The sequence below is a fragment of the Diaporthe citri genome, assembly GCF_014595645.1.
Source record: "Diaporthe citri strain NFHF-8-4 chromosome Unknown scaffold_4, whole genome shotgun sequence".
Classification (NCBI taxonomy): domain Eukaryota; kingdom Fungi; phylum Ascomycota; class Sordariomycetes; order Diaporthales; family Diaporthaceae; genus Diaporthe; species Diaporthe citri.
In genome coordinates this window covers 5,585,869-5,613,734 of record NW_025064849.1, presented here as the reverse complement: position 1 = coordinate 5,613,734, position 27,866 = coordinate 5,585,869, and the positions used below count along the sequence as shown (strand labels likewise).

At 51.7% G+C, this 27,866-nt stretch overlaps 7 protein-coding genes across 7 annotated transcripts; 2 read left to right on the top strand and 5 right to left on the bottom strand.

Annotated features, from left to right (window-relative positions):
- Nucleotides 1–349: 349 nt before the first annotated feature.
- Nucleotides 350–2,497, bottom strand: INS49_010629 (uncharacterized protein; the record flags this gene model as incomplete). The annotated part of the gene is made up of 2 exons (XM_043171354.1): nucleotides 350–394; nucleotides 509–2,497. 2 exons carry the CDS (start codon nucleotides 2,495–2,497, stop codon nucleotides 350–352), a joined length of 2,034 nt encoding a protein of 677 aa, XP_043025919.1.
- A 4,918-nt stretch (nucleotides 2,498–7,415) lies between these two features.
- On the top strand, nucleotides 7,416–9,251 carry INS49_010628 (uncharacterized protein; the record flags this gene model as incomplete). The annotated part of the gene is made up of 4 exons (XM_043171353.1): nucleotides 7,416–7,643; nucleotides 7,714–8,108; nucleotides 8,213–9,028; nucleotides 9,086–9,251. The coding sequence occupies 4 exons, from the start codon at nucleotides 7,416–7,418 to the stop codon at nucleotides 9,249–9,251; spliced, it is 1,605 nt and encodes a 534-aa protein (XP_043025918.1).
- A 1,003-nt stretch (nucleotides 9,252–10,254) lies between these two features.
- On the bottom strand, nucleotides 10,255–12,008 carry INS49_010627 (uncharacterized protein; the record flags this gene model as incomplete). Its single annotated transcript, XM_043171352.1, has 4 exons — nucleotides 10,255–10,444; nucleotides 11,163–11,446; nucleotides 11,586–11,667; nucleotides 11,707–12,008. 4 exons carry the CDS (start codon nucleotides 12,006–12,008, stop codon nucleotides 10,255–10,257), a joined length of 858 nt encoding a protein of 285 aa, XP_043025917.1.
- A 1,286-nt stretch (nucleotides 12,009–13,294) lies between these two features.
- INS49_010626 (uncharacterized protein) lies at nucleotides 13,295–14,223 on the top strand (the record flags this gene model as incomplete). Its single annotated transcript, XM_043171351.1, has 2 exons — nucleotides 13,295–14,124; nucleotides 14,193–14,223. 2 exons carry the CDS (start codon nucleotides 13,295–13,297, stop codon nucleotides 14,221–14,223), a joined length of 861 nt encoding a protein of 286 aa, XP_043025916.1.
- Nucleotides 14,224–18,567: 4,344 nt separating this feature from the next.
- On the bottom strand, nucleotides 18,568–19,351 carry INS49_010625 (uncharacterized protein; the record flags this gene model as incomplete). Its single annotated transcript, XM_043171350.1, has 3 exons — nucleotides 18,568–18,986; nucleotides 19,106–19,243; nucleotides 19,297–19,351. 3 exons carry the CDS (start codon nucleotides 19,349–19,351, stop codon nucleotides 18,568–18,570), a joined length of 612 nt encoding a protein of 203 aa, XP_043025915.1.
- A 2,750-nt stretch (nucleotides 19,352–22,101) lies between these two features.
- On the bottom strand, nucleotides 22,102–24,235 carry INS49_010624 (uncharacterized protein; the record flags this gene model as incomplete). Its single annotated transcript, XM_043171349.1, has 6 exons — nucleotides 22,102–22,548; nucleotides 22,821–22,931; nucleotides 22,978–23,038; nucleotides 23,112–23,637; nucleotides 23,706–23,972; nucleotides 24,037–24,235. The coding sequence occupies 6 exons, from the start codon at nucleotides 24,233–24,235 to the stop codon at nucleotides 22,102–22,104; spliced, it is 1,611 nt and encodes a 536-aa protein (XP_043025914.1).
- A 484-nt stretch (nucleotides 24,236–24,719) lies between these two features.
- INS49_010623 (uncharacterized protein) lies at nucleotides 24,720–25,957 on the bottom strand (the record flags this gene model as incomplete). Its single annotated transcript, XM_043171348.1, has 5 exons — nucleotides 24,720–25,019; nucleotides 25,127–25,273; nucleotides 25,447–25,671; nucleotides 25,748–25,851; nucleotides 25,909–25,957. 5 exons carry the CDS (start codon nucleotides 25,955–25,957, stop codon nucleotides 24,720–24,722), a joined length of 825 nt encoding a protein of 274 aa, XP_043025913.1.
- Between the last annotated feature and the right edge of the window lie 1,909 nt (nucleotides 25,958–27,866).

The following is a 27,866-nucleotide window of genomic DNA, read 5'->3' as shown; positions in this document are numbered from 1 at the left end:
ACATAGTCCCCACCCAGGACCTCTGACTGAAATGTAAAAGGGATCAGATGGCTTGGCGAGGGGTCATGGGGCCGGCGGGGAGGCGGCGCATGCCTCCGCTGAGAAGAAGGAAGAGAAAGAAAGACAGCGGCAAGAGGATGAAGTCTAAGCCTCGCTATTATAGCAGAATCTGCCTGCCCAACTGCCTCGTGGAGCGTTGGTGCCTATCTAATATTGGAGATTTACTCAAAAGGATGCAGTTTGGACAAGTTTTGGCTGCAGTAAATTCTGCAAGTAGTGTTGGGGGCTCACATTAGGGGATACTGCTGTCGCCCTCAGTGCCTAGCGTGGGTTCTCAATCTTGTCTTGCTTACTCTATCCTCAACAATCTCTCATCTAGAACCTTCAGCACCAGCTTCATGTGTGTGTCAGAACACTCGATACGAAATATTCCGGCCCGTGTCCATGTATCAGTTTGTTGGTTCAGTTCCAGCAGCAACACGGAACTTTCCCTATCCACAGAGCATACCCAGATACACCGCCACCGTGTGGGATCCATCATTTCTTGGACAAATTGTGCTTGGAGCATGTATTCCTGAGACGGCAAGAATTTTGCCTCGTATTCAGCGAAAGCCCAGCGCATCTTGCCGTCACCTGCGGACTGGCAGGAGAACAGGCTCAGAGGTAGGGTCGGGGCGAGTATTCGGAGCACGCGGCACATGGTCTCTGGAGTCTTGAAGCTTAACGAGTACAGGCTCATAGTGTCGTCTCTTTGATCTCCGAACTGTACTGTTCGCATGGAACTCCTAATCTTGCGAAAGCTTCCTATCTTCCCGAACCGGACTGTACCGGACCAACCGGCCCACGTCCAGGAGGGAAATTCTTGTCGGCGCTTTGGTCGTCTTGAATTCTCCCAATTGTTTTCGGTGTGGGCCCATGTCAGACCCAAATAGAAATATCGATACTTGTCTCCCCGAGCGGGATAAGGCAGGCCCCAGATTGAAAGAACAGGCTCTTCGAGATTCGAATACCGTTGAATAATGCCTCGGAATGCGTTCAGAGAGTCCGCATCGTAGCTCAAATCTCTCGCCGAGTAGTCCTGTACGGCCGATAGATACTCTTGGAACACACTGAAGAAGGATCTGTCAAACTGGGATGTCCCAAATTTTCGAGTTGTATCTCTGCCAAACATCCCGGCTCTTAGATTATTGGAATCTAAGAGCGACTCTGAACTGACTCTTGGATGAAGATTGTCCATTGGGCTGTACACACTCTCGAAACAGTTCATAGAGTCACACTCGAAGTACGTTTGCTGGTCCGTAAAGACCAAACGTCGACGACTGAGTGCCGCTTCTTGGTAGGTCCAACCTCGGGAAGCCCAGCGTGAGGATCGGATTGAAGAATGGGGGTGTTTCATCGTCGATATGACTCTCAGTCCACTGAAACTAGCAATATTCTGAGGTTCTCGCAGCCTTTGGCCAACTCCTGGTAGTCCGTAGGTCTCGTCTTCGCCAGCCGCAGCTATGATAGTCAGAACAGCTTTCTCATAGATGGTATTCATCTGCTCGATCTGTTTGTGTTTTGCGCCCGCATCGCCCTGATCAATGCAAAATTTATCGACCCAGAGGTACTGAAACCCTAGATCTCTTGTAACACTGATTGCGTCGGAGATGACCGGGGATAGCCTTGCCGGTAGTAGAAGTCTGTTGCCTGTTCGTCGCAAACTGCTGTCGACGATGGCCGGGTCGCCCCATACATAGCTCAATGCTGCATAAGGACTGCTTTTACCAGCCTCTTTGATGGTCATTGTCCAACAATCGATGAGGCGGAGACCAGGAACCAAGGAATTTGTTGAGTCGCCACACGGACTCGAGTGGTTGCATCTGCAGTACTCCAGCCAACGAAGGGCTCTATCGACGTCGAAGAAGGCTGGAACTTCACGCGCAGAAAAGATTTCCGGGTGAGTCCCATCCTGGAGAAGTACTGCAGCCCCTTGGTTTTGAATATGATTCTTGAGTATGCGCAAATCACCCTGGCCTCCCTTTTTAGATCCGAAGTGTTCGGGCACAACAGCAAGGAGTGCAGAGTCATAATTATGAAAGCTTGTCGTAGATCGGACCGAATCGGAATTGTCTAGAAAGCCAAACAGTCGTATTTCGTCACCATTGTCGCTGTCGACGAGGCCTTGCTCTGAACCGATGCGGGAAGTAAATAGGATGGGGCACAGTGGACAATCCGTCGACTGCAGCTTTCGAAACTCACGGCCGACATTGGCGATACGAAGTCCGTGCCAGAGCGCAGTACCGAATATATCGTTGCTGCGCTCTCGAATCCGAACAGCCTCTTGGAGGGCTCCTCGAAGGTCAAGATCGGCACACTTGGCGCAGATACTGTCATCGGGGAGTAGCTGCGGAGTAGCCACCCGCATGGAAGAGTGTTCATCTTTGAGCTTGCCGAGGTTGGGCTTTAAATTGAGCATCCGGTATCTTATGCGTTTCGTTCGAACTGGCTTGACCATCATGAGGCTTCTCGGGACCTGTGTGCATTCTTGATACATTAGCTTGCGTTCAGAAACGATGTAGTCGCATAAATGATGAAATTACGTTGTACAATACACCTGTAGGTGTTGTCTGTGTCTCAATCTGAACAGCTGCCTGTGCGGCTTATGGTGGAACGGAGAAGGTTGGAGCTGTTCAACCGAGTTGTACGTTCCGTGTGCGGCGTACCAGAAAAAGTGAAGTTCAAAAAGACGGGTTCGTGAGTCTCGTTGACTATTCTGTTGTTTGCAAAAGAACATGCGATTCGAAAATGTGCCGGATACATATGGAGAGGACGAAGTGAAGTGAGAGGGGAAATCGACCAAGGAGGTTGGGATGCTTCGAAAAGAACTAGGGTGCAGGTGCAGGCTCACAACCACTAGAACATGGCAGTGTTCTCGGCATTCTGTTGTATAACCCGATATGCATGCGATAAGCCTCAAAAAATCTTGTTACGGAAATCAAAGGCGCTCGGCACACATGCAACACGGCAAGAGTAAGCACTCGTACGATGACATACCTACGTAGGCACAAGTTAATGGGAAACTATCTGTGTGGTGGCTATAGCCAATCATTCTCTAACCAGTCAATACCCCATAGCATGACGCAGCATGAACTTCGATGAGGAATGATGTTTACCTAATCATGGGAGGGACAATGCATGATAACTGCTGGCCAAGTTGAAGTGGGCCAACTCGCAGCCGAGCATGGCTGAGTTAGGCAACCACGTGGCCAATTTGCCAGGAAACGGCTGAGATAGCGTCTTGGAGTGGATAGAAAATTAATAATGTCTTCTACGCTCCAGATGACTCCCCGAATTTTCCAATAATATTTTCCAAGGACACACAATTCTGACATGCTCTCAACATGGCCAGCCGCTGTCAGCATTGCGCAGCGTTCAGCGTTGAGCTCGTTCTTGAGCTCCCGAGACACTACAGCACAGAGCCCTCCTGTTACCACTCCTACCCTCACTATAAGAAGATAAGCCATCTCTGTGAGAGCGCCACGTCAGGATGCGAGCTGTGTCGATTGATGGTTGCCAGCCTCAAGAAACAACGGCTTCTCGATGATGAGAAACACTACGGACCATCTTGTCTCTACTCGTATTTACTGCGACAGGAACAGTTTCCCACATTTCAACATGCGCGTTTCGAACTTCGTCTTGAGTTCCGGGGCGGATTCGGATCACATCCGCTCTTCGAGGAATTGCGATTGAAAGGCATACTTGACTTTGTAGACCTCAAATTCCGGCTAGCCACCTCTCGACGTGTGCCATCGCATCTCCTAGTCGCTAATTGAGCAAATTAAGATGTAGTAGCTGACGACTTGATAGAAGAACTTTTCAAGATTGGGGATGCTCGAGTAGGCCAATTTCGAGAAGCTGCTGAGCCACGCAATCACAATCTAGCAAGCATGCGGCTGGAAGAATGCCTGGCATCACACGAGGACTGCCACTAGCACGACATACCCGCCCTTCCCGACCGAGTAATCGATGTTCAAAATATTGAAACGTGTCGCTTGATCCATCCCGAGGGAATAAGAGCCCAGTACGTAGCTCTCAGTCATTGCTGGGGCGGCCAGGTCGACTTCAAGCTGGAGGAGAACACCATTGACGAGTTTCGCGACGGTCTCGCCATCTCGAAACTGGCCGAAAACTTTCAACACGCCATCCAAATTACGCGCGGGCTCGGAATTCGATACCTGTGGATAGATTGCCTGTGTATCATCCAGGATTCGACCACAGATTGGCTGAAACAGTCCAAGAAAATGGCGAGTGTATATTCACACGCAACCTTGACTATCTACTACGCAATGGAATCTGCGACAAGTCGAGAAGGGATCTTGACACGAAAAAACTCCTCCACTATCGAAGAAATTCCCTTGGCCCGGCCTGTATGCGTAACTGCTTACAAAGCAAGAGCGTCCACCGATTCCGAAGCCCAGCTGGAATTGGTCTATGCTGAAGATGACACGACAGAGGACTCTGTCAGTCTGGCTACGGATAGCATCTTGGCAAGCCGAGGCTGGACACTCCAAGAATATGTACTTGCGCCAAGACGGCTCGTATTCGGCAAGAGCAGAGTACATTGGGAGTGTTTACGCGGAACACAAACAATGGATGGTTTCACATTGAAGGGTACCCGGTACTCAGGCTTCAAATTCAGCAGTCTTAGGTCGCAAGTTCATCCTCACTCTCTGCGATTGAAACCGAGAGGCCAAGAACTCCGGAAAGACTACTATGATTTGGTCGAGTTGTATGTGACTCGAGAGCTGACAAAAAGCTCTGACAGACTTCCTGCTTTCCCGGCGATAGCTCAAAGCGCTCATTCTGCGATTGGGGCCGACTATATCGCCGGAATTTGGACTGCAGACCTGAATCGAGGTCTGGCTTGGTGTCACACACGACATCAGCCTTTGCCGACTCGCTATCAAGCGCCCAGCTGGTCGTGGGCCAGATCAAACCATCTCGTCTCGTTCACACCATCTGACAGCGTCTATCTCTACACCGCCTTGCCCTTGTGCGCATCATGGAAGATAAATCTGGTTGACAGCACCAACCCCTATGGTGCAATACAATCGGCGCAGCTCGACCTGAAAGTCTGGACGAAAAGGCTTCAAATTGTCTCTTCTTACCCGTCGCGACCAACGAGATGTCTTCAAAACGCAGATCCATGGGATCTTCGAAGCGGAGATATATGGTGTCTTGACTTCGATATCTTTGAGGAGTCAACGCAGATTTTGCGCGCGGTATTCATAAATGAGGGGCAACCAGAAACCCACACCATCGTCGTGAATAGGATCGAGGACTGGGTGCCAGGGGATTATCTTCTAATGGCCATAATGGAGACAGGAACCGGCCATAGCGATAGGCCTCGCCTTTTATGCTTGGTCATCCGGAGGCCTCCCAATGCTACGGGCGAAGCCTATGAACGGGTGGGCGTGGCTGATATTTCTGCTCCTAGAAATTGGCAAGAGTCATGGCCACGTCAGTCAATCGCTTTGTGTTGACGGGGTTCGAAAGTATCTCAAGATCAGCTTTTTCCCTGGTGACAACTTCTAAACTTCATGGTTCAGGCACACATTCAGGCGTTCAAGGAGGTCATTGAAATTAACATCTGGGGCAAACGAGGAGAGGAGAGGAGAGGAGAGAAGAGCTTCGCAAGGAGAAGAAGTTTCTTGTCTTGCAAGATGACTTGGACATATAAGCTCCTATATCCACTTGCCGTTTTATTTGTTCCTGTTATCAGTTCCCTTCGTGACTTGTAATTCTGTTCTCAGCGAAATTCTTTCCAGGTCCCGTAGTCAAACATTATATAAATCATTTAAGCTCCGTATCTCCCCTAACAACACCTTTCCACTACGTCAATATCCACCTGAAGTCTTCTTCTGTTTAGTCGATGTCGATGACGCCTTAGAAAAAGGTCTCGTTCTTGTCGGTGTGATCCTTCTCAGTGTAACCCTCCATGAGCATTCCCGCCCCCACTTGCATGCTGTGTGCCGTAACGGCGATTGGGTGCGCTGATCTCTGTCAATGGCCACAGACATTCGCCCCAAAAAGTTCAGCCGTGGGGTCTTTTTGTGATTACTCAGGTAGGTACGGCTTCGGCCACACTATATTTTTTAAATCAACTATCCATTGGTTTGTCTGCTGTTTGCTTAGCTTTTCAATTATCCCTTGGCCCTAAGCTTATATATAAAGTTGCAAACAACTTAATATATGCCTTTATTTCCCTCCTTTAAAGGAACATTATAATACTTCTTTGTATTCTTAGTTTTTAACTTCCTTTTAATCCTTTTAAAGGTGATTTAATTATTAATAATAAAATAATAAATTTAATAAAATATAATATTATTATATTTTATATTATTATTTATTTTATTATAAATATTCTTTTTCTTTTTCTTAAAAAGTTTTATAATATAAATATGAAAAATACTTAAGCATTTTAAAGTAAAGCATTTCTTTAATTTAATTTTTATTAAAGTTAGCAGCTTTAAGGTTAAATATTAATTATAATAATTACTTATTTAATAAAGGTTTTCTTAAAAGGTTATATAATCTTATAATTTCTTTAAAGTTCCCTTAAAAGATATTTATTAATATAAGTAAAACGAAATTAAGTTTTAAATTAAGATTATATTTATAAGATTATTACATTTTATAAATATTATGTTAATTTTCGCTATATAATTAATTGCTTAATTATTAATCTTAAGCTACTTATATTAATAATTTTAATTTATAGCGTCATTAAAAGCAATTCTTATTAGCTTTATTTATATAGTTATTATAAGGCTATTATTAGTTTGTTGGCTATTAGCTATAGATAATTATATTTAAAACTTATGAATTTTTAATATTAAATCTTTTTAATGCTAAGTGTTTAAGCATTTGTTACTATATAAAGGGACTGGATGCATATTTCTTAAGAAGCATATGTATACAGATTAAAAACGAGACCACTCAGGTAGGTACAGGTAGGGTCACGTTCTCAAACTGGCAGTTCGGGTCCGCCGGGGAGGGCAGTGCCATCGGGTTAGGAGGATGAGATCTTCACCCATGGCACCCTGGCGAACCTTGAATGGACAATCAAACAATCCGACCCGAGGTGAGAACCACGGCCTCTGCGAGAGCCGAGGTTCGATTCAGACGTGTAACACGTCTGCGCTTTGGCCTGTGAGAGTTGATGTCTGCTTGCTCGAGCGGCAGAGACCAGCGGCATGGCATAATTTTTTTAAATAAGTAGAGGCTCCCCCTACTTAACGAGGTGCCCACCCACCGACCTCGCCATGGTGTGAATCCAATACCTTCATGCCTACCTAGGTCCTTGATTTCTCATCTGGTTTGAAAACAGGTCTCTCACATTCTTACGTACTTGTGACCTCACGCTGCTGAATATGAACTGCCGCATTGCCAGAACAGTCTATGAGCCGCTCGACGAGTTCCGCCTACAATTCTGGCTCCTGGAGATTGCGGAACCTGACGACGACAACGAGGATGGCCCGGTGGTGGTCAAAATGCACACAGTTTCCCTGCAAGATAGGCCCCCATTTGCAGCTCTGTCTTATGTCTGGGGCGACCCGACGGAGACGGCAGAGATCATCGTCAACGGGTCCCCGCGCAAGGTGACAAAAAGCCTCTCCGAAGCTCTGAGGCATGTCGCAAAACACGCAGTTCCTCACATGAATCAAAGAGGAGACGAGAACTGCAAGCGGCCAGCCTTCTGGCTTGTGGGCAGACGCTATTTGCATCAACCAGGAGAATGTTGAGGAAAAAAGCCACCAGGTGGGCATGATGGGCCGCATTTACTCTTCGGCCTCACTAGTGGTCGCCTGGCTGAGCAATGAGGACAAAGGGTTACCGCTGGTGTTTTCCGCTCTTGAAACTCTCTGCCGGGAGGTGAAGCTCGTGAATGCCGGGCATGTTGATGCCTTGCATGGTGTCACGTGGATGGAAGATCACGATAATGACTTGTTCCGCCTGGTTCAATTTCAGAGAGACCCGAAGGAGAGAGCAGGGGACCCCTCGCTACAGCTATATGCGGTTTACTTCGGCTTCCCTACTGGCAAAGGATGTGGATCATCCAGGAGGTAGCTCTATCGCGGGATCTCATCTATACCACACCGTCCGCGAGTATACATCGCCCAACGTTCGAGCGAGGTCTTCGATATCTGCTCCACTTGTCGAGCAAAAGCTGGGGCAAAGGACTCGCGACAAAGAAGCCTAACGAGGACGCCAAGAAGTCAGAGTTATTGGACGCTTTGTTCTACATGGGACAATACAAGTACCTGCCTCAGAAGCCGAATTTCGACAGGATACTAGATAAACAGTTCGAGAGTTTGTCCTCTCCCGAGGCCGACTCTTCCGGCCACTCCAACTACTATTCGGCATTACTATCCCTGAAAGGGTTCCAGCACGACGCCACTGATGCAAGAGATCATGTTTATGGACTTCTGAGCTTGACTGGCTTGAACATCATTCCCGACTATTCCAAGACAACACGACAAGTGCTTCTCGACTACGTGCGGGCTATAATCAGTTCCAACCGCGGGACCGATTCTGAGCTGTGCTTCCTCGACACCGCACCCCAGGCCCCGCACAGTGACACAGACAACCTAGATCTACCATCTTGGACACCATCTCGGTTCAGCTATGACCACTGCCGCGCAGACCGCCCGTGCCACGCCACGCGCGGCGTGTTCCACGGGTATGACTTCCCAGAGCCGGAAGCACACGGGCGCAGCCTCTCCGCAGGAGGCTCCAGGATCCAACGAATCAAGCGCGTCGTCGAGATCCCGGATAACAATATGCCCTGGCGCGCCGAAGGGAAGTCGCTGTGCGATCCCCTCGAAGAGTTCGCCAGTGGCGGCCGCGCAGCTTACCACACCGGGTGCTCGACGCCGCGTGCCCTCCGGCCGACCGTGCTTTGCAAGACGAACGGCGACGCGGATACGAGTCCGTTTCTGGTCTATTTCCGCAAAGGTGCTATGACTGGAGAGCACAATCTTGGGTAGGTTCCGAATGTGCAGCGGTTTCCAGGCTTGTGGGAGTGTCTCCGTGAGGACAGGCAGCGCCTTCAAGGCGGCGTGGACAACGAGACGAGGCTGTGCGGTTCCATGAAGGACCCTACCATGACGGTGCTTTTCAATTGGGGACTGGGTCTTATGGACGGGGAGGCGAAGACGCTCCTTCAGGAAGGACACTGCGAGACACAGATGTTCGAGCTGGTGTAGCTTGAAGGCAAAGAGTGATTCTAAATCTCATGGCAAGATATTAGACTTCAATATGCATGAGGACCACAAATTTGTGTGCCTCAAACGTGAAAGTCTACCGCTGATGAGTATTATGATAGCTGAATATCGTTGCTTCACACACTCCCCCCCTACCAGCCTTTATTGTTCCTGCTGTTTCAATTAAAATTGTTTCAAAACCAGTCAAATGTATTAAAACGTCACAATTACATTTCAAGAGTGTTAAGATCCCTACTAAGGAACTCATATACACACTTTATCTTACCCTAGCAAATACAAGTTTCCCTTATTTTACTTGATAACGTCAAAATATAACTCTTTTATTTATATTATAAAAACGGATAATCATTTCAATCAACATTGTATGACCCATGTCCGAAGAATTGTTCCCACACATTCTTTTCAGCAATCTCTCCTAGCTCACTTTGTGACCGTCGACTGAACTCTCCCAAGTCGACACTGGTTGAACGTTTAGGGCGGCTTGCCACGCTTGGGAATTCCCTTCCTGGGCCTCGTTCATGTCCAACATGGTCGGCAATTCTGGAGTCTTCCCGAGGGAAAAGCTCCTCCTGTTCGCTAGTATGTTTCCCTTTGGCTGAGTCGCTGCTCCGACCCTCCACCCATTCCGTGACTTCTGGGCCGTGATTGAATGATGATGACGACGAGCTGGAATTCACAGACTGGACCGTGGCGAAGGTGGCTGGTCGTCGTCTCTCACTCTGCTCTGGATGTTCAACGGGTATCGGCGTTCCCGTGGACGTATACTCGTATGGGACGTCCACGATTCTGATGTCTTGGTGTTCTGTGACCTGGCCTTGCGGCCGTGGTATGCTTTTTTCATGGCGTGTGGGGCCTGAATGCAATGGGAAATTAGCACTGCCTATGAACTTGAGGCGAATTTAAGGGGGAGATCTAAAATATGCAAGCCTACTCCGGGACGATTCCTTTTGCAATCCATCTTTCTCCTTTGGCGTATGGCGCATTCTCAAACTTCCTCGTCTTTGCACCGCTCTGCGGGTAGTTTCGACGTTGTGAGGTTCTCCGTGTGGCCGTGCTGGGGGGCTTGTGGGCAGGCGCTGCTCTCGCGGATCTCCCGCATAAGAATCATGGTTGAGGTCTTGCTGAAGACCGAGAGGAAGACGAGAGTAGTAAGGAAGTGCGGCGGAAATAGACGACTTGAAGGCCATCATGTCGGTGGGAGAGAGTGCACGGAGTTGCACATCTCGGGTGGCCACCAGCATAGCCTGGAATTCTGAAAGATTTGTCATATCCTCCCAGTACCCAAAGCTGGCAAGTTCGTGACGTAGAGCCTGTTTAGATTCTTCACTTTGGCAGACCAAATACTTCGCGAGGCATGTCTCCAGTCTCCCGTAGAGGTCACCTTGATCCCTCTGAACTTCTGCAAGCTCATTCATCAGAGTGATTGGCTCATCTGATCGTATTGCGAGCTCACAGATGCATGCCGCTTGTAATGCGTAGTTCTCAAGCCCTTTTGCTATTCCGCAAACAACACGAAGCGCTCTTTTCGTGGAAGGTATCATTGCAGGGACGCTCCATCCCGGATTCTCTGCTTTGATGGGAATGTAAAAAGGAAGAGCGGGAATTATGGTGTTCGATATGGGGAGAACCACCAGACCCGGCTCCGAAGCAGAACACGGAGCTCCTTTGTAGTTACCATCAGAGGTGCTTCCTTTCTGGAACACGCCTGTAGCCGCCTTCGCGACTGGCCATATAAGATACGGGCGTGTACCAGTATGCTCTGGCCAGCACGCCATCAACTTTTCCCCGAGCTCGTCTGCGAACTCAAGCGCTTCTCTGGCCAATTTCCCAGCCGTCTCGTAAGAAACCATCGTCATCACCATCGACGACAATAGGTCTATCAAAGCCAAGTACACTGAAACGTCAGGGTTTCCGGTTAACCAGTCTTCTTTAAGACGATCGTAGAAGTCCTTTGGTGTCTCGCTGTCGAAGAAGAAGTTCATTTTGAACAGAACGTCGGGGTTAATGAGATTGATGAAAGCCAGGAACATGTCCCGAAAGTCCCAAGCTCTCTGCTCATCAACCAATAATGAGTACGTAGCTTTCCAGTCACGACCGGACAATAGGTCGTATTTCAAGTCTTGGGCACCAAATCGCATGATATTCCATAATCTCGCGAGTAGAAAAAATATTCGTACCTAGACTAGCATCAGAACCGGGAACACTGGCATGCATGACAAATGGTGATCGCGAATGGGGCTGGGGGATAGAGGAATAAAGGAACAATGTAAAAATATGTTGATCAGTAGCGGTTGATGGTGCATGACGTATTATTACCTGCGTGCTATCAAAGGTCTCAGAACGCAGCCAAGACTCATCGAGATCGACATAGAATCTGCTCATATCTTGCGTGTTGCGACTACGCGCCATCAGATGAATCAGCTTCCAATTCACATACAAATTAGTGTATGGAGAGCTAGCGGTGTTGTCGTCGTCTTCCAGCAGAGCACTCGAAGAGCGCCAGTGCTGCGGGACTGCCGTATGTGCAATATCCTCAAGCTGGATAACAGACTGGTAGTCGCCAATCTCCAACAGTAATTCGGCGTAGAGGGTGAACACGAGCGGATTCTCAATGTGCTGCTTCAGATGTTGCAAGAAGAACGCCTTGGCGGCACGGAAATCTCCCGCTCTCGTTAGCCGCCCAAGTTCTTCGAGCTCGTCGTCGAGGTCTTCCACAAGCGTGTATTTGAGGCTGGCCATGACGCGATCTGTTGTCTCAATATCGGCTGACGTGTACGTAAAATCGAATTCGTCTCCACCAAGAACTGGACTGGACTGAAGCTTGGCATCTCCAGAGTTGCCTGACTCTATGCCCGCTTGTGGCCTGCAAGGCTCCTTGTACGGCGATAGACGATACCTAGGTATTTTATCGGCCGGGCGTTCTTGTTCATCAAGTGCAACCCCACTAGGGGCATTGTCATGTTCCGCCGAAGTTACTGGCTCGTATATTCTAGACGATGGATGTCTGACGATTGTTTTTCCTTTGTTGTCCATTGAGCCCTGTTCCCAAAACCTGCGCGAGACTCGAGGAATCGTCCTGAGAGGAGGTGATCTTGTTCTGGTATCCGTGCGTGAGACTTGGCCGCGGGGTCTTGTGTCAACGATGATATCTGGTGACATACGAGACTCAATGTAGTCTACTGCGTCGGAATGGTATGCCATTTTGGAAGGACTACTGTGAGTTTGATTCCACGGACACTGTATGTGGATGGCACCTCGAGATTGAGAACAGAACAGTTGAAGCAGTGCTGCCAATTATGTCAGAAGAGGGTGAACTACTCATGTACTTATCTCAACAAAGGATGCCCGGCGACGCGGTTACATACGTAACTGCACCTGAGCGGAAACACATGCAATATTACTGTGGCATAATTAGCAGCGCAGCTAGCTTCCTAGCCTGTTGTGGTAAGGTAACCGACGGATTGGGCTAGGTACTGACGGGGTGGCCATCTGAAATTATGTTATTGTTTCTTGCGGAACAGTACCGGTAAGCCCCGTATTAGATTCAGCATGCAATGTAGCAGTGCTGAGTAACTTGGCAAATCGGAATATCCCTCAAGTAATCACCGCATGAGGCTTCGCGAAACCACACAAAAGTCCAATCCGTGCTATTGAAGCTTGAGACAGCCGTAAAGGACTTGCACCCGAATACGTGCGGAGCAGTTGCTAAGCCTCAAATACATCTACGTTGAGTCATGTCCCACCCACTCGTGGGTTGCTCCCTGTAAGAATTCAGGGTGATAACAAAGGTCAATTCTGGCTATTCGAGGGCAGGCGAGAAGGGCCCTCTACATAGACGAATATCGGCAAACATTCGGTTAAGATTCGGTCCCCCGAATCGTATAGCCTGCACACTAAAACGGAGACTTCGCATTGATTATTAGTCTATACGTCATTAGAGAGATAAGAAGGCCGTCATCTTTACATTCCCTCGGACACTCCTCTCGCAACTGCTAGAACTCCCTGTTCTGCCCACCGGCCCCATGATGTCCACCTCGAGTAATCCAGTGCCTCGGCTTCTCAGTGCCTCAACTAAGCATTATGGAAGATACGGCGACTTCAGTGACTTTGCGACCCAGTCGTCGGGCCATGCCAGCGTGGGATCCAAGAACCTTGGGAAAATAACCATCGACTGCGAGTTTCTCTTTGAAAAGTCACGGTGGGGTGTTCTGGGAAACAAGCAGTTTCCCGCCGGTATCATCTACTTGAATTTAAACTTTGGGCCTCCCCAGGGGTGCCGAGTGAAAAGCGCCACGATAAGCATTACCTTGGATGAGAACGACCCTGCGTTGGAGAGGCACAAGACGACTAGGAAATTGCATCCTTCTGGATGTCCTGTGCAAGTCACGGCTTGGTATGGCCCAAAGGAGCTGAAAGGTCAGATCAAGACAGCCCATGTGGAGGCCACCAAGAAGTTCGTACCAGAAGTGAACGCACTTGGAAACAGCGCTGGCGGACTCGGCTATGAGTCCAAAAAGCTGTCCAAGCGCGAAGCCTGCTGGTCGTTCAACAGCCAGATCCTCCCTGGCAAGGACACCTGGGCCTACAAAACGCTACGGTGGGATTTGAACGAGAACAAACTTGAGCGGCAGGCCTTCCATAGTAGCACATTCCGAACCGCATTCGCCTTCGAACATTCCGGACAGCCTTTCCTGATGAGGGTCCAGATAGATGGGAAGTTGGAAAGTTGGAACGACCGCGTAAAGTCCAAGTTAAAATTCGGCAGCAGCAGGGACAGAGAGCACAGCGTTGTAACACTCCTTGATTTCAAAGACTACAAACTCTACACCAAGAACCTCTACAAGGCAGCAACGGTGTTAGCGAGGGCAATGGAAATGGAAAACATGCAGGAAATACCTGTGCAAATACCTGACGAAATTCCAGGGACCAGATTCTACCCAGCGCCAACATCTGACGCGCCTGATGGTGCATCAACAAGCGCGGCTGAAGCTTTACAGACTGTGCAGAGCCCTGGAAGCAGACAACTACTTGAAAACCCAGCCCAGGATGGTGCAGAACAAGGTTTGTTGGTCCCTGGGGCAGGGGCGGTGCCCGATGTATCGGGCCTGCCAACCATCGAGGAGTTCAGAGAAATCATAGAGGGTTTGTCAGCACAGCGGGAGGTACAAGGCACTCGCATCCCGGGACTTGAATCTGTGGCAACAACAAGCACCGGGCGAACCTTGGTCGACGCGGATGAAAAGTCAACAGAGGTGGGGGAACCAGATCGTCCGGACGAGAAGCAGCCACAAGAACCGGCAAATCCGACTGGCCGACAAGTACGGGACCGGGCGGAGCCTACGTCACGCGGACAGGATGTATCTGGCCGCGATGGTATCAGGCATGATGGTCTGGATTCAGCAGAGTTGCTGAAACTTCCTGCGGTGCTTGTACTCTTGCAATTGCTTGCAAGGGTCATGCATATTCTTGGCTACATCCCCAGGCCCCCAGTGGGTGTACAACACGCAGATGATGTGGTAAGGTCAGCGGACCGGAAAGCCGAGAGCCTTTCATAGCTGTACTAGGTTGCCATTGGTAAACGTGGGTTATTGAAAATCTTACGATAACTGCAGCACACTACCTAGGTGGACGTTGATACCTGGGTAGCTGTTTGGAAATCGAAACGCAGCGGCGGAAAATATTTCACTGTGGCTAGATCACGTTTAATTCAAGAGTAATGAAGACTCATATTTAGACACGAGTTGAATGGTGTTTTGAACTCAGGCACAGGATGAAATTGGAGACTCAATAGTGGCAGCGGTTCTCCTGCCCAACCCATCATGTCCAGATACTTTGTCTCAGCCCGACGAATGCGGGTTTCCATTAGCTGGGCCAACGGCGTTCAGCTGCTGAAAAACATTTGTTCCTGTGTATCCAGTCATACCCATGAATTCTTTCCGCAAGGCACGTTAGGAAATATATTCACGGAACTGTTGGCTGGGTCAAGTATTCGAAGACGCAATGGGTGTTGTGGTGGTTATTCGCACTAGGGTGTAGAGGGGAAGAATGCAGGGTGTGTTGGGCTGACGAATGTCGACCTGAATGTTGCGACTGGGTTGGATCATGGCGAGGTCGTCCACTCGACGAGTCCCACGGGTAAGCCGTGCGGTACGCCAAGGCTCCTATCTGGCTCGGGTCTATAAGCGGAGGCAGTGCTCGCGCCGGCGAGCATGTGCTTGCTGCTGGAAGGCTATCCGGCCGGCCAGGGAGCTCCAGCGCTGGCGGCTGGATCCAAGCGGCAGGGTGGACAGGTGTGTGTCGTGCCATTCCGTCAACTGATCGCTGACCTCTTGGTTTTGAGGCTGACCTGACACGCTGAACTACCTCTCTATCTTTTATACGCCTCGCGCATCCCATGCCCACCATGTCGAGCCCAATCGATTGCTCATCCCCTGCTGCGTCTCCGACTGGCTTGTCTTCTGCGTCGTCACTCTCTCGCCGTTCGAAGGCGGATTTTTCTTCCGCCGACTGTGTCGCTGGCATTCTGGGATACTTCTCTCTCATTTCATGTCTTGGGAAAAGAGGACTCCCTTTCATATGCGACGAGGATACGGAGACTCCCTTGTTGCGCGTCAAGACCCTCCAGGCGCGACCAGGATCTGCCATCTTCTCCAGGGTGGGAATGGCCGGTCTGTTGGTCAAAACCCACACAATCCTCCCCAATCTCCATTGGTTTCTTCTCCAAGAAGACTAAGCAATCGCTACAGTGGGTTCTATAGCGCGTCTTCTTCCCGCAGGTGGTGCAGGGTTTCTTCTTCAGCTGAGGATCGGTCTCGCCGCTGTCGCTGTCAAGATCCATGGTCGTGACCCGATATGCCTGCCCACGCGCCGTCGACTTGTGGGGCGCTCCGTGGGCTCCGTGTCGTCCTCGCACTGCCGCTTGGTCCTGCCTCGTGAGGTGGATGGCCCCGGGACGCCTCCGTCTTCATCGATGAAGTTGTCGTTGTCGGCTGCCCGGGGTGGTTTTCCGGGATTTGTTGCCGGGAGGGCTGGCTGTGCCCATCTCTTGTGGATCTTTTCACGCGCGGTTTGCATGTTGTGTTCAAACGGTCTTGGGCATGCTATGGGTTTCCTGGCAGGGCCTGCCTTGGTGTACTGGTGCGAAACTCCTGCTACCAGCTCTCATCCAAGAAAAGGAACGCTAAGAATGTGATGTGGGTCAGCATCGCTGCCGTCCTCGCCCTTGTTGTCCTCCTTGCCCTCGTTTCGATGCGATGGGCCTCCGCCTTTGGATCTGTGCCTGAGAAAGTATCTCATGCCATTCTTGTGCTGTGCGGATGACATAGCCGTCGATTTGACAAGCGTGGTGAGAGCGCGTTGATGCCCATAATGACAAATATTTCAATGATTGGTGGTATATATAGGCGCGCTCGTTGGTTGTGATGAGACTTAGAAAGAACACCAAGAGAGTGGTGAAATTAGTAGGAAGTAGGAAAATAATGCAGTTTTTTAGTCGAGAAGGCGTGGCGGCTCCTATTCTTGCCCCAGAAGTGGCCAAAAGAGGAGATATTCCAGGACCATGTTGGAACTTTTGAGCTCAACCAAGACCCACCATTGGCTGGCGTAATATTTCCAGACGAGCTGGGGGACTCCAGCCCATCGGGGATGAGCCTAGATCTGGGGTTGAGATTCCCAAGCTTGACTCGGATGCCTTGCGCGGTTGAAATATACCCTCCCGTGCCGTTTTGTTTGGCATCTTCTGGCGACCCATTCGCTTTTAAGAGATTCGTTTGGAAGTTTCCTGAGCATTCTTTGTCTTAGGAAGTCTGCTAGGGCCCTTAGGTGAGTTTTGGGTAGGTAAATAGGCCTCCTCCTCGAGTAAGGCCTTGCCCTTTTCGACCGTCGCGTGGGTGTAATCTCGACGCCCTTGCTTGGTGAGCTTCGTCTGGTAAAAGTTAACATTGTATCCGGGGTGTGGCGAGAAGTAGCATACCATGATTGCGATGGACAGCATGTCATCGACATCGAAGATGTAGCGTAGTCATGAAAGCGGTGGGTGCATCAGTCGAAGGCAGGACTTCATGCTGCAGCTGCTGCGATGTTGTCCAAAACGTTGAGTGCGAAATTGATCAGCGGCCTCCGCTCCTCAAACTCAGTATCATGCTCACTGAGCGTGCGGTCGAGAAGGGCCGCTGCTGCAAGCTCCGCGCAGGAGAATTCGGAGCCGTTCAGCCAGTTTATGAACTGGGTTATCGGGAACACGTTGGCTGGCGTGTGACGGCTGAGTTTTGTCACTGCCGAGCTCCCTCTCGAGACCCAGCGGCGACGTCTCTAAGAGTGTCTTCGTTGCTTGTCATGGTTATCGACAACAATACACATCCTTGAGGAGTGAAGAGAAATGCCGAGGGTGTCTTGTTAGGTAGGCCCTCAACAGATGGTTGAGGTTGGCCTGGTCATGTTGCCGGTATGCTATTGAGCAAGTTGTGTTGGTAGTGTGCCCCGTGGGCACACGGATTCCGAAAGGTGTGGATATATATAGAATCGACATGTGGTAATTAAAACAACACAGGCCCACCTGTGGCTATCAGTGGGCGCCAGGTCAATCGATCTCCCGGTTGCAGGCCTGGTCGCCGGCGCCTGACCTCCGAGATGGCTGTATTGACCCGCTGGCACAGCTCATGAACAATTGGGCATAGTTAGAAGCCGATCCCAGTGGTGGTCGATGTCGACCTCGTGGATACCGAGACCTAAGTCCGTCTTGTTGCACTGCTTGTGGAAGCGGGAGTCCTCGAGCATCCTGCGCAGCATCCATGTTGACGGGGTTGCCAGCACGCCTGGCTAGCAATGATATCGCAATCTTGATTTTGCAGCTGTACCGCTGTTGTCTGTCTTGTTCTGCTTTTCCTCTGCGGCGCACCTCATCATCATCTTGAGCCTGGATGTTGCCCTGAGTGTCCTCAGCATCGCACGCGGCCTTCAAACTCGCGGCACCCGTTTGACAGCGCTCTGGAGTCTGACGAGATAGTCCTGCTGGAGGGCACGTATTTTCCACTCTGGCTCGTCGATACCCAGACGGGAAAGTGCCTGATACGCAGTGCTCAAGGATCCGTCCCAAGACCTCAAGTGAAAGACTACCCATGTCGAGAAGGAGCGGGTGTGTGTGTTCGGTGTTGAGATGATAGTGCTGATGGTGTTGATGAGTTTGTTGTGGTAGACCCCGATGGAAATGTGTTCGTGTCTGGCACCTGTATGACAGCACTCTGAAATCTGACGAGATCGTCCTACTAGGCGACGTATGTCTTTCCCACTCTGGTTCGTCTCAGAGTAGCACAGAGTTGTTGTGGGTGCTAATGAGATAGCGGCTGAAGGTAAAATCGAGCCTCGTGCATATCAGCATATCATGAACGTTAGGGTCGGTGATGTCGACTTGGAATATCTGCAAGAAAATTGCAAGACATTCCTTGTCTTCGGGGGTAAAAGGGCCAGACAGGGTGCCAAGGTTGGCGCCTCTAGCTGCCGGAACGAAGACAGGCATGGTGTTTCTCTCGATGAAGAGCAGATGACAAATTGCGATATATAGATGGTGGCTCTCGCAAATGATATCGTAGATGATCTTGCCGCCTTTCTTCTTGACAAGGACCACCGTCTCGATATTGGACAAGGCTGGGGCATCACAGTCGGGTCCAATGAAGAACGTCCGTTGGTCGAACAAGTCGTTCTGGGCAAGATTTGCCAACGCTGAGTCCGAGTGCAGCAGCCTTCAGTCTTGCTCTCGATTGCAAAACGGCAAATGAGGTCAAGCAGCCGATCTTGCCGTCACGGATGAGCTCCTTGACGTGTCTGCGGGCGACATCCACGATGCGGCCTGGTGCTGGCGCCCAGTCTCTGGGATCGCTGCATCCGCTGGTGGTCAAGACTTGGGTTTACGTTCATGCGGCGGACAGGCTGTGTGATGTCAAAAGTGTAGGACGAGGCGGTCTCTGCGGCATCGTCGTCTAGCAACCGTAAGTCGGTGTAACGGGGCTGGAAAGATGCAGAGGAAACATACCGATAGGACCACCTTGTGCCTGAGGAGGCGTCTCGACGTTCACATCGCGCGACATGGCGACGCAAATCGCAGAGGTGTCAAAGGAGCCGCCGACGCCTGCATCACTCTCCTGCGAGCCCACACTCAGATTTGGAACCTAGGTGTGGGTTGAAGTCTTGGTCCAGACCTCTGCTCAAAACACCAGGCTTCTCGCCACTTTTTCTCAAAGTGATGCTCGAGGAGAGGCCTTGTGTCGAAACTGAGTTCCACAGATCGAATTGCTGCGAGGTTGTCCAGATACTTCAGTGTTGACTGTGTCAGCTGCTGCCGGTGTGTCAAAAGAGCCTCAACGTCTCTTGACGGAGCATGTGTAAAACTCGAATAGGTAGGGTTTAACTATATATACCTAGGTAGGTGCATTTAGTAGGGAACAAGGTCCCATTAGAAAGGTTGTTTGGTCGTGGCGGGTACAAGTCGGCAAGGTCGACTGTCTCTACTCGGCTCGACCATGAAGTTGGGCGGTACCATTGATTCTTGCATCAGGAATAATCGCTTAAAGGTGCGGGATTGTTGATCGAGGATCTCTTCGCTCACTTTTTTCAAGTGATTGTGTGCGCTGGTATGAAATGGGAAGTAGACACCAGTATAGCCAGGCCGAAAAAGGTGGAAGACGACACCGGCTGCGTCCGAAGTCATGGAGCCGCTGTACGATTCCGTCATCAGTCTGTTCCATGTTCATCCCAAGGTAGAAAGTGCAAGGACCCTCATCAACCATCTGGAACTTTTCGGACATGCTGTGTCGAAAGGCTCTTGCCTCCTCTGGATCAGACGTGCCGATGAGTAGATTGTCACCGACTGGGTAGCATTGCCCTCCAGGAGAGCTCGCCAGCGTGCTGTAGATTTATCGCCGGGCTGGAGGCACTCCTGGAAGTCGTCGGCGGCCTGCGAGGTGCGGCCGAGGGAGAGCTGGGTGGTCGCGCGTTTGAAGTGGGACCAGGTAGTCGCTGGGGTCTCTGGCTACAGCGGCGTCGTAGTAAAAGAGGGCGTCGCCCGTCTCCCCCCTGGCAAGATGTTGCTGGGCCCAGCTGAGCACCGCGACGCCTTCACCAGGGCTCTTGTTTTTTTTTAAAAAAAAGAAACCCCTCCCCAAAAAAAAAAAAAAAAAAAAAAAAAAGCCCTTCGTGTAAATAGTGCAACCCTCTTCACAAGCTGGCCATGTCTGTCATCAACTGGCGCGTACCCAAGGGAAGAGCCCGCTTGTTGAAGATGGGACCAGCGACGTGCGTCCTGAAGATCTTCGTGTCGCTGTTCGAAGTTAAGTATACATAAATCGTCGTCGCACCGTGCAATTGCATCCGGTATGGATTTGTGTTAGTCGATGACTGGCTGTCTTCTTTTTCTGTTCTGGCTGCAGTGCTGGCAGTACGGGTTCTTGATGATGAGGCCCTCGCCACCCTCCAGCATGACCCGCTCAAGATGCGCCGGAGATTGGCGAGGGACCTGCCCTTGGAGACGGTGATCATCTCGAAGGGGGTGAGCGGTCTCTCCTCCAGGATATTCCTGTGCCCGAATCGTGCACACCCCGCGAAACGGTCAGGTCGGCTGCCGTTATCCTGCGGGATGTCCCAGCTCCACCGAGCTGGCGGCAGATGCTGTTCCTGTGTTCTTTTTACTATGCAGCAAGGTCCGAGTGCGTGAGCTTGCTGCCTTTCAACCAGTTAACTGGAGGATCGTGAAGATTTGGTCAGTGTAACTGTGGCAGCAGCGTCCCAGGTTGCCGCCGTAGCAAGCGAACGCGATAGTATGCATCTGATTATGCGAAATAAGGCCACGTGGTGGCCTTCTCCAAGCAGATCTGTTCAAGCTCGACGAGGAGCGGCGTCATGTCTTGTCGAGGAGGTCCAGCGGCTTCTTCAGCGCTCCGGCGAATGTCGCTCTGGCGCCCTCGAGCGGGTCGTAATCCAGCCTGGGCCTTCTCTCGTCGTCGACGGTAAGCTGGCCAAGGAATGCACTTGGTGCAGTCTTGGTCCGCCTGTCGGGCCGCGGAGGGATTCAACTCGAGAAGACACTCCTCGCAGGGCCCGATGTACAAGGTTACTATTCGCTTGTTGTCTGCGTCACGACAGCCTTTCCGACACAGTGACTCTGTTTCTCGTGCAGGGTTTCTTTAGAAGACAACCATCGCATTCGGCAAGATTAAACCTCGAGCGCAAACCGACCGATCCATTCTTCTGCACCCCTTCGCAGTCTGCGCCGTTAGCACAAGGCAAGTCTTCAAGACACTTCCTGCAGAGCCCCTTGGACAGGGCTGGTATGGCCTCGTTGTCTGTATCACGACAGCCTTTCCGACACAGGGACTCTGTTGAGGTACAGTTGGTGCAGTATGGTGAGGCGAGTGAGACACGCGGACCCAACCAAGTCATTCTTCTGTACCCCTTCGCAGTTTGCATCGTTAGCACAAGGCAGCTCCAGAAGACAATCCCAACAGAGGCTCACGCCCTGGGCTGGCTTGGCCTTGCCGTCTGTGTCAAGACAGCCATTCTGACACGGGGCCTTTTGAGCACAGTTGATACAGAGCGGCGAGGCGGAGGAGGCTCGCGGGTACCGACTTCCCAATGTCGTCTGTGCAACCGCAGGCGGACGGGAGCGGGTGACGCCCATGACGGAGGCAGCTTCTCTGATGTTGGACTGCGGCTCGTCGGCGGTTTCAACTTTCGCCCCGGAAAATGTGACAGACGGAAAAGCTCATCGGTTGGCACCGGCTTGGTTGAGTGGTCTTGGAAGGTTATCCCGAAACCTCTGTGTTTCGCAAGCTGCAGCCGTTCGTCACTTTGGGCCATGTGACGAGGACATCTGGTTCCAGTGTGCGGTGTGCTCGGTGGGGACCTTGAGGAACACAAGGGCCTTGTTCTTGTCCTGGAGGGTTCCGTCCTTCTCGTCCGCCTTCTCAAGAGCAGACACCAGGCGTGGAGAGAGCTCCGCGTGCACCTCGCCTCCCGGGCGGATGTTCATCATGTACAGCCCGCTGTGGACAATGACGTGCCTCAGGGAAGGCTCCTGAGGGTTAATGCCGGTGTCCAGCGCCCTTTGGGTTCTGCGCTCAATACCAATGTCCCCATGGCGTACGTGTAGTCCACACCCTGCCTGGACCACCATCGGAAGGTCCTCAAGCTTCAGTTCCGGTCTCTCGGGGAGGGCATAGAGGATGCCCAGCTCTGGGAGCTCCGGGTCCTCCTCTTCGGCAGACAGACCCGAGACGTCCATAGGACATTCCTGTCTGTCATAAGGTGTTCATTGCGGCGGTAGCAGTCTCGCGGTTGGTTTTGGTTGCGTATGTTTGAAAGATGAATATATATAGAGGAGTAGTCGGCAGGACGCATAGAGGTTCTGCTGCTGGTGTTCGCCGTGCCCGGTATAGCCTTGTCTCAGCTTGGCTACCTTCTGGTACCAGCGGATCACCAGCGTGGCTCTTCGGCCTCTTTGGATGGAGCTTGCGTAAGTGATCGTACGGTATGTAGTCTCCGACAGCAATGGGCATCACTTACTGTGGGTGACTGGTCCGCTGTTGGCCAGCGACGTCCATCTCGAACTTGCTCCCTTGATTCCTTTTGGAATAGGTCAATCGCCTTGATGTGAAGCAGTCCATTGTTTCGTCTCTATGTCAGAGTTAGAATTAATACAAAGGAGGGATGAGGAACGTACGAGGACGAAGACTGAGGACCTGGTCTCTGGACCAGCCTCCTGCTCCTTTCTGTCGCGCAGACTCGGTCGTGTATCAGCACTGGATGGAGCAGTGGTGGTGAGATATAAACAATCAATTTGAGGTGAGAGAGAACCAGACTGGTCGTACGGCAAAATGGTGTCGGTTGTGGATGAACAGCGCGACATGGAATCGACGTTGTCTCCAGTCGTAATCGAAGCGGCGGTCGATCAGCCGGGGTCGAACAAAGTCAGGCTGGAGAAGTCGCCAGCAGCGCTCGAGGATCCTTTCCAAGATCTCTTCCAATAGGGTTGCACGGAGAGGCAGACTTCTGGTGAGAGGCGCTTTCTTCCGTGACGGTTTCGAAGAGCGAATCGTCCAGCCAAAGACGAAAATCGCGGTTCGTGTGGTTACAAAAGCCTTGGATTTTAGTCCACTTGTCCTGGTCACCAGTCCTGAAGCTACAAGCTTTGCAGTGCCATTCTCCAGGGACATGATGACCATCGCGGCTGCGGCGTGGTAAGTGAGCAGGCCGAGGAAGTAGGCAACAGGAGCGATCGCCTCTGCAGATGGGCCGAGCGGCCTGCTGGACATCTGGCTGAGGAAGCCTGTAAAGGCGTCGAACCGGGTCTTCAGCATGTCTCCCTTTGGGGTCTCGTGTCCTTTGGATTGACTCTCAAGGCTCTCAGCAACCTTGGAGATACGGATCTCGTGCTGGCTTGCGGCTTACTACCGTCGAAGAAAGGAACGATGCACACATTGGCGATATCCAGGCAGTTTCCTTGGATTCGCTTCGTGTCGCTGGACTGAACCTTGATCTGAGTCCTGTCGTTTTTAACAACCAATGGAAGAATCTGCCTGCCATCCTGCTTGGCCTTGCTGATCTTTTCCTGTAGGAGGCGAGTGTTCCATCCTGTGAGCGCCGTCTCAAGGAGCATCTCAAGGTCCTCTTTGTCCAGTTTCTCCCATTCCTCCGGCTTTGCGCCGCGCCCGGATGCTTTGTGTGTTTGGTATCACGGGGCCGCCGACATTTGTCTTGCTCGTGGTGTTCTTTTTGTCACCGCCCCCGGCGCTGTAGAAGTCCGTGATATCTTCCTGCGACTTCTCCCCGCCCTGATGATACGGCTCTGTGCCGTGGTGATCCTGGGGCGCCCATGGCGGACAGGCGACTGCTATATTGCTGGGCCCAGTCCTCGGGGTGACGGGTTGCTGTGGCTGGTGTCTGGCCTGCTGAAGGGATGGCGCGGGGACCTTTTTCATATTCGTGTTTCAAATATATATATATATATGAGATGAAGCCTCGAAGGGAATTCAGAGTGCAATGGCAAATTGAAAATGAATAAGTAGAATATGAAACAAGAACAACCGAAATAAATGTTGCGCCCGGATGCAGTGTGGGCTTGGTGAGAGAGCCGGATGAAACGATTCTGGTCTGATGAAAGCCGTGGCATGGCTGCGGTGTTGGCCTTCGTGTTCAGCATGGAGGTGCTCAAGGGCGAGACATGCCGGTCGGCAAGCTTCGAGATGATGCCTAGGTGTCCGGGTGTGTGGACGACATGGCGCCGGGCACTATGGTCGCTGCTGTGGCATGGGTCCACGGTCTGAGCTGCTGCGAGGTTGTCCAGACAGTTGAGCGTGAAGAGGAGCTCCTTTTCCCGTTATTCTGATGGGATGTCCAGATCATGGAGTCGTCAGGAGCCAAAGGGTCGCTGCTGCGAGGTCTTGGTGAGGCAAAATGGTGTTGTTACAGCCACTTGATGGACTGAAGAAGGACTTGTTGCTGTCGAACAATATGCTTCTGCATGGCTTTAGTAGCCCCAAGATCGATCAAGAATGATGTCCTTCCATTGGAATAACTCAGAAAGTTGAACATGATTGCCGTGTTTGCAGTGGAGCGGTATTGAAGCACGCCGTCAGCCGTAGTCAATAGCAGAGGTGGGTATTTGTCGATGCGTGATATGCTCGCGATCGATTGTGGCTTGGCCTCGCCCTTGTCCTTGCCCTTGGTCCTGCGTCCGACTTTCTTGACGAGCTTCGCGACGGACTAGGTGGGTGCGGCATCTTGGACTTCATCTGCACCGATTCGGGAATGGACCAGAGCGGGTCTTGGCAGCAATCAAGTCTTCCGATAACGTGGGATCGAGTTCAGACGCCATATGTCGGATCTCCTCCACCCGGCTGCGTGGAGGAGTGTCTCGACTTGCCGTCGGATGTTGGACGGACCAGGATGTCGACGGCGAGCGGGTGCAGCTTTCCCATCGCAGTGTCGAATGGTTGTGTTCTCGAGAAACTTCCCAACTGCTGATCAATGTCATGAATTCAGCATTATCATGTGGTCTTTGTCCTTCCGTGGGTAGAGTGCGGCAGGATGGAACCCGACTCTAAATACCAGCACACCATCTCGCCGTCCAAGACCATGAAAGCAAGCGGTACAAATTCGCCCTACTAGCAGAAGGACTGGGTCCGAGCACAGTCGACACAATGTGGTGAGATGAGGGAGGCACGTGGTTTTGGCTCTCCATTTCGTCGTCTTTGTGCCCGCAGGTAGTTGGCAGGTGGAAGAGCTCGATCGCCCGGGGACGCCGTTGCTCGCCGGCGGCATGGGTCCGCTGTTCCTCCTCTCGGTCTGCTCCGGCGGCGTGGACAGCCTTCAGCTTCGATCTCTGCGCCCGCCGGCTGGCCGGGTTCCTGGTTGGCTGCGATAAAGGGCGAGATATCAGATGGGGACACACACTCCCGCACATGGCATCAGCAAGACTTGTCCAGGCCGACGGTGGTAGGGTTCGAGGCCTCGTCAGCTGCCGCCTTGTCGTTGGTCGTTTGACGGGTTGCAGTCGTCTGGTGGTTGGTAGCGGGTGGCAACCATGCGGAGGCAGCTGTACGAGTCGGCGAAGTCTGGCCCACAGCTTCATTTTCCCCTTCTTACTAGGTACTCAGGTCCACCTCGATGATGTCGCCGGGGAGATCGGTAATTTTCTCCATGTTGCTTGGTGTGCACATTTCAACCGCACCTCGGGGTGTTGCGAAAGGGCTTTGCGAGGGGACTGACCCCTGGAGGGGGTGGGGGCGAGGCCTGGCGCACGATGTTGTCCGCGGCCACTGATCCAGACGAGGGCACCGGGAAGCGGAAAGTGTTGCTGTCGGTCAGTCTCCGTGGTTGGAAAACATCACCCTCACGCGGAGGAGCTCGGTTGCACCTCTGGCCTAGGCCCGTGATGGGTGAGGGGCGGCCGCATCGTCTTCAGCAGAGTGGAAGTCGAGCGTGAACTGTCAAGGAGCGGATCTCGCACGTGCCGGTGGGAGGTGGTCGAGACGACCCAAACGTCAATGTTGTCTAGCTTGTCCGGAAATTCCGGGGTAGAGTGGCGACGGGAGATCTGTAGCGACGGCCCACGTGCGTAGCTCATCGTTCGCGTCATGGAGGCGTCCACAGTTTGGGCAGAGGTGGCGGAGCCCTTTTGAAATGATCGTTTCAATATATATAGAAATTGAACTCACAAGTGGAGTGAATAGATGAATCGCGGAATGAAAAATGATGAAATAAGTGGAAGTCGAGACAAGAATGACTGAAGTAAAATGGTGTGCTCGGGTCGTAGCAGATGTCGTTGCATGTGTCGTTGTGGTGGACAACAAGCTAGAAAATTCGTCAGTCCTCAAGCTCGGCAATCCTGAACAAGACGATGGGTACCCAAATACGCCGAGCAAATAAATGAGTGGCCTCAGCCAACAGACAGCCCAGAGTTGCCCTGGAGTGCTGGATGTTGAAGGCTGGCAGGTACCACTGAAGTAGTTGCGCAGAGGATAAATTGGCCAGCGCATAGGACCTGTCCAGAGAGTGGCTGGGTTCACTGGGTTACCGGGGGCCAGCTGGTTGATGAGGTCGTCGTTGTCAGCCATATTGACGTTGTACCAGATTTTAGGACCATCGACAAGACTGAGGACAGAGACCACATGACTGTCTCGTGGGGCCGGGAGACAGATGATGGGTCTCTCTCAAAGACTTTTGTATTGTGTTCAAGCGTCCCTCGCAGTTGGTCTTCTTTTCTGGGAGCTTGTTCAGCTGACTTCAACCAGTCTCCAAGTCGCCCAGGATGAAATCGAGGGCCAAGGAGCAGGCTTGGCAATACGCGGTGGCTATCGCAGACAGCACTGGTTGCGTTGGGGCTCCGTGCTGGGCCGTCAATCGTTGATATCAACACGCAGTATGTGGACGAAAGAGAGAAGGGTTCGAACCTAACTACCGGGAGGTCATCCGAAGAACCCATGTTGCTTGTTGCATGGGATTTGGAGGATCGAGCGCACACAAGGGCCCGCGAGTGATAGCACCGAGGAGGCGTGCCTTGTTGACCGGGAAGAGGGACGGATGTTCCCTGTCCTCGGTTCGGTTCACAGCGTAGCTGGAGAACGACAAGTGGGTGTCGTCCGGCTGTCCCTCGTCTCGTCTCGAGGGAATTCATGGAGTTTCTGTCGCAATGGATCTTTCGTTAGCCAACAAGAACTTCGAAAAAACGTGGAACAATGTGATATCTTGCCGGTGGTATGCTTGTGTGAACCTTGGAGAAAAGGCGAAACACATGTCTCGTTCGGTAAGGGGTATTCTCCTGTGAGTGCTGACCCGACAAGGTAGGATTCATGGTACGCATTGATGCAATCCTGCCGACGAGCTGTCGCCAGAGGACGGGTTGGGTCTGTGCTCGTTGAAGTTAGCCGTTAGAAGGGGGGGGGGATACCAGAGTGAGTCCATACGCACCAGAACTGGCCTCCTTGACACGTTTGAGGTTTGCCAGGCTCTCGAGGAAGATGGGAAAGATCACTCGCGTCCAGTTCTCCTTCACCTCCAGGTCAGGCTCCCCCAGCCCTGCTTTCTGTGCGGTTCGGTTGCACCTGAGGA